Raw genomic sequence first — 18,686 nt, 5'->3', positions numbered from 1 at the left:
TTTGTGGTGTCAAACAGAAGATAGCAGTGGTCGGTCCTTCATGGCTCATTCTAGATTGGATTGAATTTAGTCACAAGGGAGACATCAGTGACGAAGGCCTTTTCCATTTTAGGAAGATGTACATTGGAGCAAGTTACTGTCAGCGATATTGCTTTGTATTGTGGGGTCCTATAAGGCTACTGTATATTGTCCTCGCTGGAATTTAGGCATTATTGTTGGATCATGTTGGGCATGATTGTTTTAGTATTCTTTTCACCTGTGGATGGTAATGAAAGATATAGGTGAAGTAAAGGTGGATCACCTAAATTTTGTCCAGTGCAAGATAGAAACCCTCATAATTAGAAGTCCAGTCATGTTTGTTACAACTTGATAGGTTGGGTACCTAAGAGGTATGTGACAAAGTTTTTAGAGTTTTGGAAATGGCTCAAGACGGAGAATTACATAAGCATAATATTGTGTACTTTACATATTTGTTTTTAATAATTGATAATGAACTGAATTGTATGTTGTCTTTTACGTAATCTTGAGTATTTAGAATTCGTATATTCAACACATTTTTTACTTCTAGGTTGGCCTGGGACAACTGCACTACCAAGGTGGTCGTGGAGTTGAGCAGGATCATCAGCGAGCTCTCAACTATTTTGTACAAGCAGCAGAAGCTGGCAATACAAATGCTATGGCATTTCTTGGCAAGGTAACTGTGTTTCCATGGCTATAATTATTTTTTTCTTCAATGTGTTTATCTGTAGTATTTACATTTTTATATCGTACTCACTTGTGAAGCTAAAAAATTGGTTCTTCTTGCAAGGGCTAATAAGGTTATTATTTCTTTACTAAAACAGATGTACTTAGAAGGCAGCTCTGTTGTAAAGCAAAGTAACGAAACTGCTTTGAAATACTTTAAACGTGCAGCAGAGCAAAATAACCCTGTTGGTCAGAGTGGCCTTGGACTAATGTATCTGCATGGGCGTGGTGTACCTCAAGACTACAAGTTGGCACTCAAGTACTTTACTATGGCTGCTGACCAAGGTTGGGTTGATGGTCAGCTGCAGCTTGGCAACATGTACTTCAGTAAGTTTTCCAAGATAGTTATTTATGTGTAATTTTAGAGGGAGCATAATCAATATTTATCTGGGAAAAGTAAGTCTTGAGTAGTACTGCATCCAAGCAGCTGAATCTAGCTAAAACACCAGGGCTGAAACTCAGTTTGGTGAATTCTTCAGTGAAGCCACTTGACTTGGCCTAGTCTTTAGTCACTTTGGTATCCAGATTATTTACTTGTCCTTTATTTAACAATGATCACATGAGAACTTTCATGTTGTGAGTAGCTATTTCTTGTTCAATTTATTCCAATTTCTTTTCTCCTCAGTGCTATCTCTTGTCTGAGATGTTTAATTGTTATATTTATTACTCTCCCCTTTGTGCTTGAACAAATATTTGCCCTTATAATTGAGAAGGGAAATTTAGACAAGGTAAAGTTGAAGATGTTAGACAGCTCAATGGAGAGACCATAGGAAATGGATAAAAATGTAAAGGACAAAAAGTAATGAGTGTAAATTATGTGAAAACCAGGTCATAATGCTGCTCAGCAGTGTAGGAAATTTAATCCAACAGCCTTTCCACCCTTCCCTTCCCACAGTGTTTCTTTCCTTAGAAATTTGTTTTGTTGTGGAGACAAGAAAGCAGTGATTAGATGAACAGTGCAAGGAGTATGTATTTGCAGACATTATTGGAACAGAAAAATGTGGCATCATACAGTACAGTAGCTAGGAGAGGGTGGAATATGCTTGAAATGGTGGCTTTTGTTGTTTTATATAAGGGGAAATGAGAACATTGTTGGGAAGCACTTTTTCAACCACAATTAGTACACGGAAGACAGAATACTTTACTTGCCTTGTATTGTCACCGAATTTTCCAAACTTGCGTCTATTAAGCTTTCTTCTTATGAGGTTTTTCAATATATTTATAATAAAGTTATGAGTTGTTCATATACAAAACAAACCTTCAGTCTTAACATTAGGATAAATACTTAGAGCCAGCTGGAAACCGGAATATTGACATCTGTGGTTGTTCACGAGACATGTGGAGCCACCCACATACCCCTCTTTAACTCATGATCCCGTTAGTTATTTTGTTTTATACCAATTGACATTAGGTTGGTCACAATTATGTATCTGTTCAAATTGTGTCCTTTAGGTGGTGCAAGTATAGAAAAATTTGATGAGTATAAATAGTTTGAAGCTTGATAGGTATACCTAGCCCCAATAGTAGTTCAGGCAGAAAGAGTGCAAGACAGTAGAAAGTGAAGAGCGAATTCTACGTTCAACCCCATGAAGGTACAAGCTAACATATAAGGTTCATGAGGATGAAAGGATTTTTTCATTAATAATGCTTAGTGAAATATTTTTTGGAAGATCAAAGATCTCATTGCATTTGTTGTATAATCACATGTCAGGAGCAAAGAAAATAAAGTGAACATTTTGGTAATAAATTTTTTTAATTTTATGGGGACCATAATAATTTGCCTGCCTAGGTTGTGTGTTCCTCGAGTCCTACACTACATGCCACAATTCATTTGTTCTCTGTAATCCTTTCCCATTTAATGAATGGTTGCTGTTCCGGATGTGTTGACAAATGCACTAAAGCAGTGCTAAAAGTTCAACACAGCATCTCTAACAGTTTTTCCTCTTCCTACATATGTCTAATTTCTGTAATTTTGTCTTGCTCCAGTGTTAACCCAAACTTTAAGAAAAAACTCTTTAGCTAGGGCAACCTTGTGAGAATTAAGAAATGGGACTAAGTTGTCCAATTTTGGTAATTAATAATACTGTCATGGTAATAATATTTTTTGCTAAAATTTTCCCATCTTGCTGACAAACCAAATCTTCAGGCAAGTCTTACAGAGGTGTACCAATCTTGCAAAGTAGTTGTACTTTCACACTCATATTTTACATGGATTGATTTATAATGGTGGTTACATTCCTAATTGTGAACCTTTTTTTTTTTCTTTTTACATTTCTTTTAGGTGGAATGGGTGTGAGACGAGATTATAAGATGGCCATCAAAAACTTTAATTTGGCCTCTCAGTCGGGGCACGTTTTAGCATTTTATAATTTGGCCCAGATGCAGGCTTCAGGAACTGGAATGGTTCGATCGTGTCACACTAGTGTTGAGGTAGGAATGTTCATTATTATGGTAGAGAAATGATATATACGAGGATACTTAGTTAAAGATGATTCTTTATAGGACCCAAGATCTTGAGAATGTAGAAGTTAAATTTATGATCCAGTCCTTGTTAAGTAAAATGTGCACCTTTCAACTTCATTATTTTTCTTCTTTGTATTGCCTGTTCACAGTTTACAGATGTTTCATATTATGTTTATATTGGGATTTTATTTATGCTTGTTGTGTTGATATTTCTTAATTTTTGAGCTTTTATTCTTGTGTATGAACTGTCTTATTTTGTATTTCAGCTCTTCAAAAACGTTGCGGAGCGAGGACGCTGGGGTGAGATGTTGATGGAAGCCCATGCAGCATATTGGGATTCAAGGCATACACAGGCCCTCATAACCTATATGCTTTTAGCTGAACTAGGGTATGAAGTTGCCCAGAGCAATGCAGCCTTTTTGCTAGATCGCCATGAAACTGAACTTTTCAAGCAAGGAGAAAGCTTTGCCCGTGCCCTCATGTACTGGGGTAGAGCAGCATCACAGGTGAGGGGCTTTGGTTTTATTTGTTTTCAAGTTGAACTTTACTAGCACTCTTGACACTTAATGGCTCACTAAGAGGTCTTACATTTGGTCATGTAGTTTGCAGGAATCGTAACTTAGATTAATTATAGCATTCCCGGTTATTGGCAATCCTGTTTTATGGGGCTTGTCTAGAGCCTTTTATGTCACTGTAACAGACTGAGTTCCGGTTATCGGTGCCTTAAGGCACCAATAATAGAGTTATGGCGCCATAACATACCTGACAGGCGCCATAACGGTGCTTATGGAGCTGATAATTGGTTATTGGCACCATCTTAGTTTTACCAAACCACTGAGCTGATGAACAGCTCTTCTAGGGCTGGCCTGAAGGATTAGATATCTTTACGTGGCTAGGAACCAATTTGTCACCTAGCAACAGGACCTACAGCTTATTGTGGGATCCGAACCACACTATCGAGAAAGGAATTTCTATCGCCAGAAATAAATTCCTCTGATTCCGCGTTGGTATGGCGCCATAAATCGCCAAGTTTCTGTTGATGGCGGTTTTTGCTTATTGGCACACCATTGGGAATGGAACCCCTGCCAATAGACAGTGGCTGCCTGTAGGCTTAATCAATATATTTCAACTATATGTATTATTATTTATCGTTCATTTTAAGATTGTGGCTTTTCTTTACAGGGGTATGCAGTGGCAAGAGTTAAATTAGGAGATTATCATTATTATGGTTATGGAACCTCTGTTGACTATGAGACAGCAGCTGCTCACTACAGGCTAGCATCTGAGCAACAGCATAATGCTCAAGCCATGTTTAACTTGGGATACATGCATGAGCAAGGTTTAGGTCTTAAACAGGTATGGAAGTTTAATCATGGTAGAGAAGCAAACTTTTCTCTCCCCTTATGTAACATTTGTCATTAATGTGTTGAAAGGAATATAGGATTTATTTGTTATTGTCATTAATGTTTAAGTTTGGGTATCTCTTCTCCATTTTTTTTCCCTTCCAGAGTTTTCAATGGAAAATTCTATCGAATTCTGTAGCTCATTACTTAACCATTACTAAAATGCACAATAATTGCTCAATTTTTATTCAACAGGATATGCACTTAGCTAAGCGGTTTTATGACATGGCTGCTGAAGCCAGCCCTGATGCCCAGGTTCCTGTTGCATTAGCTTTGGCAAAGTTAGCCTTACTCTTCACATTCAAATACTTTGAAGAAGTAAGTTGTGAATCATTGTTTTATGTATCCTAGTATAGAATGGTACATTATATTAAATTTCTTGTTTTCATTGTTTTAATGGTTAAGAAATATTTTCTCTTTTGTAGTTATGCTTTGCTAAAACAGTCCTCTGGCTTGTGATGTAGTTTGCAGTAAATTTTTATTTTCAGATTCCTTTTAAGTGTAGGAATACTCTTGCATGAAAATAGAGTATATAGATATTATTTGGAACATTTTAACTTGAATTACTTATAGGTTACCTGGAATTTGAATGTGAAGGAGATATTTCATACATAATCAAGTGACTAACTGCTGATTATCTGTCCCTTTTGATAGTACAGTAACATTCATATATTCATGTATACCCTTAATTTCATTAAAGTCACTTTAGAAGTTTTGACATTTTTGGAGAAAGTCTGCTGGCTGATTGAATTTATTCTTGGCTCAGCTGTTGAGCTTCTTGGTTTCTTTATTTTATTTGTACACCTTCAACCCTTATCTTATGGTAAATTGGATTGAGAACATTTTATTTTTTAACAAGATATAACAGATCTGATCATTTTTCATCTGCTGTTCCTAAAGTAAGTGAGATAAATACATGTAAAAAGTGTGTGTAGTCGAGTTTTAGTTGTTATATTGCAGTGGGGACAGATTCAGCAACACTTTTGCTTGTTTTTGTTTTCGTGGTTGGGATCCACTGTTACAGTGGGGTGTGTATTTTCAGGGGGAAAGTGCTTGGATCAGTAATCTTCCTCATCCTCATGATTCATACCTCGTTTGTGACTCCAATCATTCTTTCTTGGCAACTGTGTCTTCCTGTTGTGGTTTTGTGTACTTCATCTACCCTACCAAATAGAAATTCATGATGTTTTATAATTAGTTGGGTCTAAAAAAACTGTTTGTTCATGAAACTTACCTGACAGATATATATATAGCTGTATTCTCCGAAGTCCGACAGAATTTCAAAATTCGCGGCACACGCAGTGGGCGGCCAGGTGGTAGTACCCATTCCCGCCGCTGGGAGGCGGATATCAGGAACTATTCCCATTTTCTATTCATATTTTTTCTGTCGCCGGTCGGTAAACAACTGTTTACAGACCTCCGCCTAGGATTTTGAAACTTCATTAGCCGCTTAAGTATCCTAATTATTCTTTCAATTATTGACTTGGATTTGTGGCTAGGCATACGCTATCGTAAATTTTTTTTTTTTCATTGCATTTGATGTCTGAAGCTAGTTAGCCTAGTTTCAGACTTTGTTGTCTGCATGGGGTAGGGTGAGGCTACCGGAACTTTCGGTAGACACTCGCTTAGTATATATGACGTTTACATGTTTTCTTTGCATAAGTTCAATGTAATTAGTGTAATGTGGACTTACGGAAGAAGTAGGATTCATGTAGGCGATTTTTAGAGGCGTGTTATGAATCAGGAGTTTTCCTCCACAGTAAACAGAAGTTAGAAATAATGAACCTTCTAACCTCCTGTAGATTTTATTTTGCATAACCCTGTGGTATGGCTTTACGGGGCCTAGAAGAAGTGTCTGCTAGAGGATTACATCAAGTAATCTTAGACTAAAGTGCTCGCTCTCCAATCAGTGTTGTGAAGTGTAGTGCCCCTTGTGTTGTGGAGGGGGCGTCAGATCGGCCCCATAATGCCTCTAGGCCTGGACCTCTGTCGGACTCCCAGGACTCAGGGAGAGGGCATGTCGAAAGCCGCAAGAGGGTTTTTACGGGGCTCCCCCCAACCGATCTGGCGTCCCTTCGGCAGAACCTGTTGACGCTTCCCAGGCTGCTAAATAAAGAATCGTGCACGTGCACGAATCTTGAAGGATTGCTTCTCGTCCTCCGAGGCGTCCTCCCCGCGCAAGGGTTGGAGCTCTCGGAAGGACTCGCGCCCTCTAAGAAGCTTTAGAGAAGAGGACGCTTCACGTCCTCTCTCTCGTTAGGAGGGAACGTCAGATCGGCCCCATAACGCCTCTAGGCCTAGACCTCTGTCGGACTCCCAGGAAACAGGAGGGGAGAGGGCATGTCAAAAGCCGAAGGAGGGTTACGGGTTTTTCATGCTGATCTGGCTTCCTTTCGGCAGGTCCTGTTGTCGCTTCCCAGGCTGCCGAAGATCGAGCACGTGCACGAATCTTGAAGGATTGCTTCTCGTCCTCCGAGGCGTCCTCCCCACACAGGGGTTGGAGTTCTCGGAAGGACTTGCGCCCCCTAAAGAAGCTTTAGAGAAGAGGACGCTTCACGTCCTCTCTCTCGTCACGAGAGGATGAAAGAGTAAAGAGACCACATTTACCCTTTTAGAGGAATGCACTGACTCTTTTCCTAAGGGACATATTAAGGAGGCTCATTCATCTTGCCAGAAGAGTGATTTGAGCCTCCTGCAAGTGAACGCTCGTTTATATACATTATTAAGGAGCTCATTATCTTGTCCAGAAGAGTGATTTTGAGGCCTCCTGCGAGTGAACGCTCATGAAGTTAGAGCTGTTTCAACCTCGCTAGCATTCCAAAAGAATTTGGTTATCAAGGACATTCTAGATTCCACCTTTTGGAGGAGCAACTCAGTATTCGTCTCCTCTCCTCATGGCGCTCCGTATACGTTATGTAACGTTCGTTTTACTTCGAAAAAGCAAGCTGATAAGTTTGACGTCCGGCAAGCTGCTTTGCACAGTCAAACAACTTATGTCTCTGGTTCGGCATAAGAAGGGCAATTTAGACGTGAGGAAGCTTTTGGAGGTGCTCGACGTCCTATAAGTAGAGACATTCTCCAGGACGCTCGGCAAGCACCTTGCGAGGGTGTCTTTCGGACGCTCGGCGTTCCTTTGCTGAGTGCGTTTCTGGAGATGTTCTTTTGCATTACTAAGACGCAAGTTGTCGCACAGGCGGCCACTGTCTTTGTAAGAAGGTATGAAGGTCTTTAAGGCCCGTCTTGAAGACGAAAGCCATACGTCGTCCTTTAGTGTTCACACACTTCAGGAGCAGCATGCGGCTCTCCATGGAGAGACTCATGAGGACGTCCCTTGAAAATATTCAACGTCATACGCAAAACGCGGTTCGTCATAACATTGAGATGTTGGCAAGGTCGCTCGCCAGGACGCCTCTTGGCGGGCCTTGCATGCATCAGGGCGCTCAACGAGTTCCTCTCTGAAGCGTCGTTCAGAAGACTTGGTGTTCTCTGCTCAGACACGCTCGTAGCTAAGCAGGACGTTTTTTGAGGACGCTCAGCAGGACGCTTTCCAGGACGCTAAGCAGGACGCTTTTGAGGACGCTCGGCAGGACGCTTATGAGGACGCTTTTGTGGACATTCGCCAGGATGCTTCGGTGGAAGCTAGGCAGGACGCTTTGCGAGAGAAAAGACTTGTAGAAGGCGTCTTATTTGCTGTTCAGGACGTTTCTTAGGACGCTTGACGCTTTCTAAACGCTCGTCAAGAGGAGGTTTTTTCAGGACTCCACAGGACATTCCTTTACAGAAATTTTTAAAAAAGGATTCGGAGTTAGCGGAGAGACATACCCGAATTTTTTCTTCGATCCCTCTTTCCTCTTCTTCGATTTCTCTGAGAATCGGGAAGATTATATACTCCGATTCCTGGGTGACTTTCGGTCATGTTAAAGGGGTTTCCCCTATTAGCAAAGTGCTAATAGTTTTGTCAAGTAAGGACGTTTTCCCCATTGTCAAGATACTAAACGTTTTGTCATTTAAGTGGGGGACCCCTCATAAATGGGGTAGTTCTCATTGACATAGATTTTAACGTTTTTATCGTTTAAGCGGATAAACTCATTAACAAATTTCGGAAGAGCTCTCATTCATTTTCAGAGGCTCATCCGGGGAGTAAGAATAAGACTTGTAGACTAGATCCAGGAAGTCTTATGTCCAATATCATAAGAACATTGAACGGTCCTTTTCGATCCTCGGTTCTCTCTTGATGATCTCTATTCGAATATTACTCCCTTTTCTTGGCAAAGAGTCAAGGAGTTCTTTTAAAAAGTCTCATTCATTAGAACGTGGACAGTCTTTTTCCTTTCTTTCTCTCTCCTCATCGAGGAAAGATGTAGTAGAGAATTCGATGTTCAAATTACTACAATACTTATGTAGTTTATCTTTGCGTCATTTTGCTAACGCATGGGTCAAGTCATATACGCATATCGTATTTACCTCTGCGGATAGAAGCCGAAAGAACTGGTTTTCTAATGTATTTTTTTGACACTTCCTTCAACCTTCCAAGAGTTTCGGAGTAAGAACAACTCTTCAGGTTAGACGAGAAGTATTCTAATTGAACTGCAACGCCAACTCAGCTTCTGTATTTAGCGAATTTTGTTTCGTTTAAATATGCCTGCTTGAGAGTTTCCTTTTGCTCGGTAATTTCATACCTATCCCTTCGTACAGTAGCTGGCAACTCAGGCAGATAGTGCGAGACGATGAACAAGGCTGCTGTTACTGTGATGATGATCTACGCAGTACCGGCTAGCTAGGTGTCATGCGCGGTTGGTTACGTCTCTCTCCCTTGCGGGAATGGCTGAATAAACCGTCTCTCTGCCCTACAATCATGGATTTTAGCCTCGGGTTGAGGAAATTTCTAGTAATCATGAATGAACGTGCCTTCCGTTTACTTAGAAAATTTCAACAAGATATATCTTATACTTGTTCGGTGCGGGTTTACCGCACGGTAACAGAATTCTGTACGAATCTACCGCGGCATAGCACTATAATAATGCTCTCCTGCTTATGCAAAGCGCAGCCTTATTTAGGGAAGGAAGCAGGCTGAGTGAGGGAATGGATGAGTTTGCTGGGGACCATTTCCTCGCTGGAGAAGCTTGTTTTCCCTGAATAAACAAGCATTCAGACCTCTACAATTTTTCCTCACGAAGAAATTGGAATAACATCAAAGATCTTGTAATAATTCTAATTTTCTCTCAACGGCTTGAGGATCACCTCGGGTGATAGCGAGAGGGTGCCAGACATCCGAACAGAGACAGATGTTCTGGCACATTGTCTGAAAGAATTGGAAGCCAAATTGGTCGGCTCTCCAGTTCCTCGAAGGGTGAGTTTGGATCGAGTGGCCCAAATCATCTCGGATAATTTCTCAGCTCTCTCATAGCTCAAGAAGAGAGAATTGGTTATGGGCTTGGGCACGGAACGTAACGATCCTCAAGAGGTTCGTTAAACTAGTGCACGTCCGTGCGGGTCTTCTCGATCGAAGGCAACAACTACTGACGTCTGAGTAATCCTCACTTAGAAGGATGTCGAAAGTGAGGAGAGACGAGGGCGTCCTTTCGTTAAGTTTTTCGTCATATTGAAGACGAAGGAGCTTCCTCTTAAGTTGTTCCCTTATTCATGATCCTAGAGGATTAGCTTTAGTCGCCACATGTTGGCCTCTAAGAGGTTGGATTCACAGAGGTCAGGTAATTCAGAGAATTGTCCAAAGACCCTTCCCGAGAGAAACGGTGTAATCTAACATCGTCACTTAGTGAAGTATCTAATATCTCTCCTCTCTGAGTCTGAAGGAGTTCAGACTATCGAGAAGCGATAAGATCTTCAAGATTAATGGCAGTCTCTTGGCCAAGACAAAGCAGTGCTGCCTATTTTCAGTGTTCAATCGGGGGCCGTTTCTGGAGATAGTGAAGGGAAATGACTGTTCCTCCACCTCGACCTCTGTGAATTTCTTTATGGTTCTATCTTTCCGTATGAAGTATGAGATAAGATAGAAGTCCTAACTATTGTAGAATATGCAATATGTTGTTGACGGCCTCTAGGCTCAGAGATTCGGTTCTGTCAAACAACAAAGCTTCACGATCTTTGAGGTCTGGGGAGATCTTGAAATTCTCTGGAATCGCAGGTTTTCCCGGCATGGAACTTAGACGTAGTCTGAGTTTCTGATGCCAAAAGCAAGCATTTCGAACCTATCCTTTCTGCGAACTTAATACACCGTGACCAGAAAGGATAACATTCTAACCGCTCTAGCCACGGCCAAAGAGGGGTTAGTGAGGTTTTAGCCATCATCAGAGGTTTTTTTTAGCTTTAAAAGGACATAATGCGGTCTGTCCTCTAAGCCTTCCGTTCTTGATAAGAACGAAAACCTGTCTAACCCTTGACCCGAAGGCTTGGAGACCAAGGGTATGGCACAAATTGTTGGGCAAGGGCATTAGAGAGTCCTGTGCCCTGTCGGGTCTCTCAAGTTTTATCTTGATAAAACTATGGAAAGTCGAGGTCAACGGACAATCTGCGGTGTTCCGTAAAAGACCAGACTGGTTCATGTCCAAGAACACCCTGGCATTATAGTCAAGGAGTTCTTTTAAGAAGTCTCATTCATTATGTTTGCATAAAGATTTGAGATTTTCTTAATATGAATAAATGCTCAAGAGGTGAGGGCGCGGCCTCGGAAGCATTTCAACAGGGCATGACATCAGTAACATCCTGAGTGCCACGCTTTAGCGAAGCAACTCTGTGTTCGCTTCACACTCCCGACGGGATGTGAAGACGACATTTGAGATCTGTAAGTCGCTAGGACCATACATATCCGTAGATATATTATTGGGGGCAGCAAGCAACACGAATCCTATCCTATAGAAAAGGGATAGGTGTGCTTTTAACTTTGAGGGTGGTCGCTTGAGGCGCATTCCTTTTCTTTAGCCTAGAAGTTATGGAACTAACTTTGATAGGTTAGGTCAGGTGGTGGTTTTTAGCTTCGTTGCCCTCAGAAGTATGGTCATATGGTCTAGTCACATTGTGGTCACGCCCCGTTGACAGATCATCTAGAGCGCACCAGCATTACAGGTCTCTACCTCGCTGGCAACTCTAGTAACGCAGAAGAAGCAGACTTTGGTGACAGTAATCACGAAGTCGGCTATGCTAACAGGTGAGGAACCAAGATGTATATCATCTACTTAATTTAGTTTCCCAAAAATCCTATTCTGTCTCTTCCCACCATCCGAAGGTGGGATTCAGCTATATATATATCTGTCAGGTAAGTTTCATGAACAAAATGTTATTGTTATAATACAATTAAGTTTGTTCATACTTACCTGGCAGATATATATAATTAAAGTGCCCACCACCTCCCTCAGGAGACAGTGGCACTGATAAAAATATGAATAGAAAATGGGAATAGTTCCTGATATCCGCCTCCCAGCGGCGGGAATGGGTACTACCACCTGGCCGCCCACTGCGTGTGCCGCGAATTTTGAAATTCTGTCGGACTTCGGAGAATACAGCTATATATATATCTGCCAGGTAAGTATGAACAAACTTAATTGTATTATAACAATAACATTTTTACCAATAAAACTATTTTTATTACAGATCCATTAATCTAAACTTGAGAGCCCTCTTCTTATCCCCTCTCTTAACCCTTACTGGACAGTTAAATATATCAAAATGCAGCTCCTCAGGCCACGTAAACATTGAGGGCAGCCAGTTTACGAAAAAAATTAATCATTGGAAAGAGGAAGATATGCAAATGCACATGGTGAAAGAAAAACAATTCTAAAAAATTTTCCTTACCTTCCACTTGAAGTTGAAAATTACTATTTATAACCCCTTGTGTGGCCTCTTCTACCAACTTATATATGTTTTTTCTAATAAATAAATTTATTTTATTTTATAAAAATTTAATCACTGCTCACCTAATATCAAAACATAAGAAATAAAAGCAGTAACAAATTCTCAGCATATTTGCTTGGAAAATATTTATGTAAATTTACCAAGAACAAAGATTCAGTAACTTTTTTTACTTTTACATGTTTTTTCTATTATTTCCATGCACTTATTTTTGTAAAATTACATTTATAACTGACATACTATCATAAAAGACTTAAAAATGTATTGGCACCTCTTTCCTGCCCAATTCTTTCCAAATTGATGGCGCGTAATATTGTTTATCTACAGGATAAATCTGTCCACCACCCCAAACCTGTTATTACTACTCCCAAGGATCAATCGATCCATTGAGGTTAAGGTGGTGATTAGTAACATCAGGAAGTTTGCTTAGCAAGCATGCTGCAACAGTAGTTTTTGAAACTTTTTCAACAGTGGTGTGTTCCACACATTTAATGGCTATTTTAATATGAATGAAGTTGTACTAAAATTAGTTTTATTGTGAAAACAGCTTTTTAGTAGATGTATAAACTTGTAAATACAAAAGAAGTGAAGTATTTTGATGAACAGTAGGGACAACAACAGCTGATAATGAAGAGAAACCTTGGAGGAGGTTGATCAAGACATCTGGATTTTAAGGTCAGAATTGAAAGGAAATTAAGATAAAGAGTAGCAACAGCCTGGCTAAAGTGGGAAGTCACTGTGTGGGTACTTATGAATTAGAGTATCCCGTTAGTAATCTCAGCAAAATTGTATGTAGCATGAGTAAAGCTCTTGTTTCTTTGTGGAGCAGAGATGTAGTTATCAATGACTGAAAAATAGGAGGTGGTGATTTGAACAGGTAATAAGTATGGTAAATGGTGGTGGCTGGATGCCGACTAGGAGAGAGGCCAAATCACAGGGAAAGGAACACTGAGCAGATTGATTTGGGCATCAAACAAATATAGTATTTTATAACAGTGGCAAATAAGACAAAATCTGATTGATTATTACCATTTATTAGCACTGAATGGCCTTAGTTGCCCTAGTGCTTGGCATGTATGCCAAAAGTCTATAAACCAATCAGTCACTACCATTCATCATTAAAAAATTGACAAAGACATGGAAGTGAGGGCAGAGCAGTTGTGCAACTTTCATCCTTTGGCACATGTTACATTTAGCAGCGGAGGCTTTTCATCATTCTTCAAATAACAGTGTACAGTCTGTTATCTAACTCCAGGTTATGCATTCAGCGCTCAGGACAAACGGTTCAATATGCTGAATTGCTGAACTTTTTTTTTATTTCCCTGTGTATTTGTGCAAGTCATGACCATACTTATGTAATTTATAAAATAAAACTGTTCTGAGAGGGATTCAATATTCTGAAATTATTTCATTGTTTGTATGTTTTTCTCTTTTTCAGTTTGACTGGATTCATTTTGGAAAGGGTAGTATAAATGTACAGCTTGGTCTCGATTGGGACATCTACCTCATGGGCATTCTTTCAGTCATCATCGCTACCCTGATTCTTTTCAGAAGACCACCTCTGCCAATACTTGTGTAGTTATTACAGGAAGATAAGGAAGCCTTTGATAATCCATACTGAAGTTGGAATTACTTTGCTCAGAAAAGTTATTACATTTTTTATGAACTCCGTTAATTTTTCTGAATAAGTTGAGATACTCGAAAAGTTTCATGCCATAAAATGAACCCCAGGTTATCAAGCAAAATTTATACAGCTTTTTTGGTGGGTGGGGAAAGACATCTGACATCTGAATGCAGTTAATGTGTCAAGAAAGGGTGCTGTGCTCTTAGAACCTTAACATTACGTATTCCATTTCTGTTTAAGAGATGTGGGAGAGAAGAAGAGCATTTGTAGGTACCAAAGTGGGTTCTGCAGATGAATTTTGGTGACGGCATTTATTAAGTTTTGTACAATATTTGAATTTTAGCCATTGGTCCTTTCCAAACATTCATTTTAACTTCACTTGTATATTTTAGATCAGTAACTGATCTTTGTATATATTTGTGATACATAATGTATTCTATGAAGACGTATCGTTGTTAGACCAGTGACTGACCGATGAAATGTTTTGCAGTGCCGTTGATGCAACAGGTCTAGGGTGCTTTATTCAAGAATCTTATTGTTAACCTGAAAGGAAAGAAAGTTTTATATAAGATACAAGCATTACAATGGTATTACAATAATCAGTTTTCCTGTTTAAGCCCTCTATAGTTTTCTTGTATGAATGAGATGGATAGTACTTGTGAAGTGTCATCTTCCAACACTAGCTCAAGTAGGAGTACATGTTGACTACTTTATATATACACATTTTGAGAATGTGTTTTGTGTGGTTGAATACAGTTTTGATGTATGATTTCCTAGCTTACCAGAGACATAGTTCATGTGAATGTGTGAATGATGTATATATATATATTTTTTCTTCATCTTTTTCACTCAGACAACTAGTCACTTTAGCTGGGGGAAGTCTTTTTGATGTATGCTGTTGTCTTTTTCAAGTGTTAGATCTTTAGGTGAAGGTGTGGCATAGGTATGTACATTGTAGAACTCTCATTAGCTGCATTTTGTTGATAAAAGGTTCCATTTTTTTGAACATCTGAATTTTGTCTATGCCATGTATTGTACAATCATTTATCGTCTACCATTTGCTGTACCCACCCCACCATATTGTAAAATATTATATTATGTACATGAAATAAAGTAGAATATTTTGAGGTGGCAAATTAATCATGAAATTACCTTTTAAAGCAGACTCATCTTGGTGCCAAATAATCAACTACCAGTTAAATATTTGTTTTTGTCGGTGAGTTTACAGGGGTACCATGTTTGCATTTAACAGGAAGACACTAGAGCACTGGACTGGCCCCCTTCACTAATGTACACCATATGATTGGTATGTAATTGGGGATCCTGAAGTTATTTTAATTGTGTTTTCTTTGTTACCAAGTTTGTTAACCATTGTCAATGCAATAATTCATTACTTCAAAGATCAGTGTATGAATAAGATTTTATAGTCAAGTTACTGGATTGTGCTTTCTATTCTTTACCACTGCTATTCTTCATGCAATTCTCATAGTAAGACACAATTTACAAGGAAAATTCATTTTAGGCCTCCCATGAAAATTGTTCCAACCTCAAAGAAATAAAACCTGCATGATGTGCACATTGCAGAGTGAAGTAGTAATGGCAACATAACATGGTAATCTAGTATTCAGTCTTTTACAGGCTCAGATTTAGAGTAGGATATCCATAATCATACTTGAGCCTATGTTTTCCAGTGTGGTATATGCTAAATTGAAGGTACTTTTGTATTATGAGAAAGTATAGAAGAGTCAAATACTTGGCTGTAATGAAGGGGGCTTAGTATAATTTTATACAATGACAGAAGTGGATGCACATGCTCTATTTAGAGGTAAATACAGTATAAGCAAAAACTACTGTTGAAGAACACCAAATACAGAGAAACCATTTGTGATGGTGGGGATTTTGGAGAATATAGTATTTGAAAACCTAATCAAATGGCTATCATGGGTCACATTGTGATTGTAAAAGCCTGTTGAAGTCTGTTACAAGGGACCATTTTGATTGTATAGGCATTCTGGGCAAGTTACAAACTCTTCAAGTATTAGTAAGGCAGGAAAATTAAATTTTATAGAGCTAAACCATAAAATTAGTCTACAAAAACATCTGAATAAAAAAGGGATTTTGACGAAGGAAAAATCTATTTCTGGGCGAGGGGCCTGTGTCGCCCAGTGAAATAGGTTCCTTTGATACTATTTCTAGGTATTAATATTCCTATTCATACCAGAGAAAAAGAGAAACGTTAGTGCCAAGGTAAATGGCTCGCTCACCTTTTCATAAAAGGTGTCGGTATATATAAAGAGCGAGTGGAAACCAATACCAGAGGTACCCTGCCATTTAGCTTCTTCCTCCACCAAAACCCCAACTCCAGAGGAGCCGAACTATAGCCCCTCTACCCTCTACTACTACAGTGAGCGCCTCTGACATCATTCCTGAAGATAGCACCCAAGCTTGGGTTAAGCAGGGTGAGGAATATAAATACAGGGTGGGATTTCACTGGGCGACACAGGCCCCTTGACCCAGAAATAGATTTTTCCTTCCGTCAAAAACATCTCTTTTCTGGGCTCAGCCTGTGTCGCTCCGTGAAATAGTGCCAGAGAATTAGCTCCACCAAGCTTGGAAGAAAGTACAAAATACTGAAATTAGCAGGTAAAATAAACACCAGTAAGGTTAATTAGTATAATGTACAACTTAAGAGTACAAAATTGGTTACAAAGTGAAAGGTAAAGTATAATTTACCATCTTAAAACTACTTAGCTTAAAAAACTTAAAGGTACTAAGCCTAATAAACTTAAAGGTACTTAACAGTAAAACATGTAAGATACAGAAACAATCAAGTTGACAATCATACAAATAGGTGAGGGAACTGAGCCCTAACGCAAGCAACCATGTAAGAACAACTACATCCAAGGCAATATGTACACTAGAGGCGAACTAGCTAAGCAAGGGTGCAAGTGAGGCAGGCAGAAGGGAAGGCTACAGTGAAAGATTAATAAGTAATAAGCAGTGTCAGGGGAAACTGTGTTTCCAGCTGCCACTGCTGAAAAAGTTTAAGGGCCCTCCAAAGACTTTAAGTAGTGGCGTTGAAAGACTGTCTGAGATTTCCAGCCTGTGTATTTCTTAAGATCATCAAAATTCATATGTTGAAAATAATTGATAGATGTGGCAACTGCCCTAACATCATGAGCCCGTGGGAAAGATTCCGGGTTGGCTTGTTTAATAAAGTACAAAATTTGTTGCCTGATGCCTTTTAAGGAAATCGTACCACCCTTCTCCCTGATGAATAAAGGACCTGAATTTCGTCAAACACAAACAAATACATGGATAGTGGAAACCACTACTAAAGCCCAATCAGAAAATTACTTACAAATTACCAACATAGATAACACAAAAATAAAAGTCACCAAGCATAATAAACTTAATAGTATTTGTGGTACAATAATCCTGCCAAATAATGACGATGAATTAATAGATAAAAATATGTTGATGGACTCGCCTAAGAAAAGATACAAAAACATTGAAGAATGTGACATCTATGATATCCCAAGTAGGAAAAATTCAAAAATAAACATACAAATAGCTAAACTGAAATTTGAAGGAAATGAACTCCCGTTAACAATAAAGTATTAGGGCAGACGAGAGAGATAAGACCATATACTATCCCCAAACCACTACAATGCAAATCATGTAGTAAATATGGCCATTCAAATAAAATTTGTAGAGAAGTTCAAAGATGTGCATGTTGTGGATCATACAACCACACAACAAAATGGGACTGTGAAAACCCAAATTGCATAAATTGTGGTCAGAATCACCACTCAAGATCAAAGGAATGCGCATATTGCTTATACAACACTGAATTAAAAATCTTACAAGAAAGAATTGGAATGTCAATAAGAGAAGCTAAGATAGAACTAAAAGTAAGAGGTTTTTTACAAGATCCAGCAAGGAAAAAAACATATAAAGAGGTAGTAAATAAAGAAGTGCATAACCAAATTCCTACAAAATTGCACAATATAAATCAAACTGAGAATACTCATAATATAAAGACCCCAAATTCAAGCTCAGAAGCTGCAGGACATTTAAGTAACACAAATTTATATAATATATTACCAACACCAGAAATGCAAGAAGACATGATGAATTTGGAGGACAAGCAAAATACAAGAGCTAAGTCAAAAGGACTTGAAAACAACTCCACCCAAATCCAAAAAAACAAATTATACAATCAGTGAGACCAAAAATCTATATGGAAAAAAAATGAATACCGAGAAGACAAAGTCAACGAAAATTGCTTGCAAACAAAAAATGAAAAAAGAGAAACCCAAATACAAGAGAAAGTTAAAATACCAGATAAAATTGGAGAGAGTATTGAAATAGAACCCAAGATCAAAAGCCATTTAAATGCACCTCTAATAAAAAGAACATCTGAGACACTTCAGCCAACAAAGAAAACAATAAGAAGTACATCACCCACCAAAAGAAGAACAAAGTACAGCAAAATTATACAACTTCAATAAAATACAAAGTTCAGGAAAACAAATAAAGATATTAAAACAAAACCCAAAACCTTCTTAAAATGTCTATTTTAC

The 18,686-nt window shown here is 38.9% G+C and overlaps 1 protein-coding gene across 1 annotated transcript in view; it reads left to right on the top strand.

Annotated features, from left to right (window-relative positions):
- The window catches only part of LOC135205693 (protein sel-1 homolog 1-like), a 337,811-nt gene extending 322,584 nt beyond the window's left edge, over window positions 1-15,227 (top strand). Inside the window, exons 7-13 of the mRNA XM_064236613.1 lie at window positions 569-694; window positions 843-1,071; window positions 3,026-3,174; window positions 3,474-3,713; window positions 4,390-4,563; window positions 4,806-4,928; window positions 13,915-15,227. Coding sequence (XP_064092683.1) covers window positions 569-694; window positions 843-1,071; window positions 3,026-3,174; window positions 3,474-3,713; window positions 4,390-4,563; window positions 4,806-4,928; window positions 13,915-14,055 — 1,182 coding nt within the window. The 3' untranslated portion in view covers window positions 14,056-15,227. The remainder of the gene's footprint in view (window positions 1-568; window positions 695-842; window positions 1,072-3,025; window positions 3,175-3,473; window positions 3,714-4,389; window positions 4,564-4,805; window positions 4,929-13,914) is intronic.
- The last annotated feature ends 3,459 nt before the right edge of the window (window positions 15,228-18,686 follow it).

This window comes from Macrobrachium nipponense, chromosome 24 (genome assembly GCF_015104395.2).
Source record: "Macrobrachium nipponense isolate FS-2020 chromosome 24, ASM1510439v2, whole genome shotgun sequence".
Lineage (NCBI taxonomy): Eukaryota > Metazoa > Arthropoda > Malacostraca > Decapoda > Palaemonidae > Macrobrachium > Macrobrachium nipponense.
This window is presented reverse-complemented; position numbering and strand designations above follow the sequence as displayed.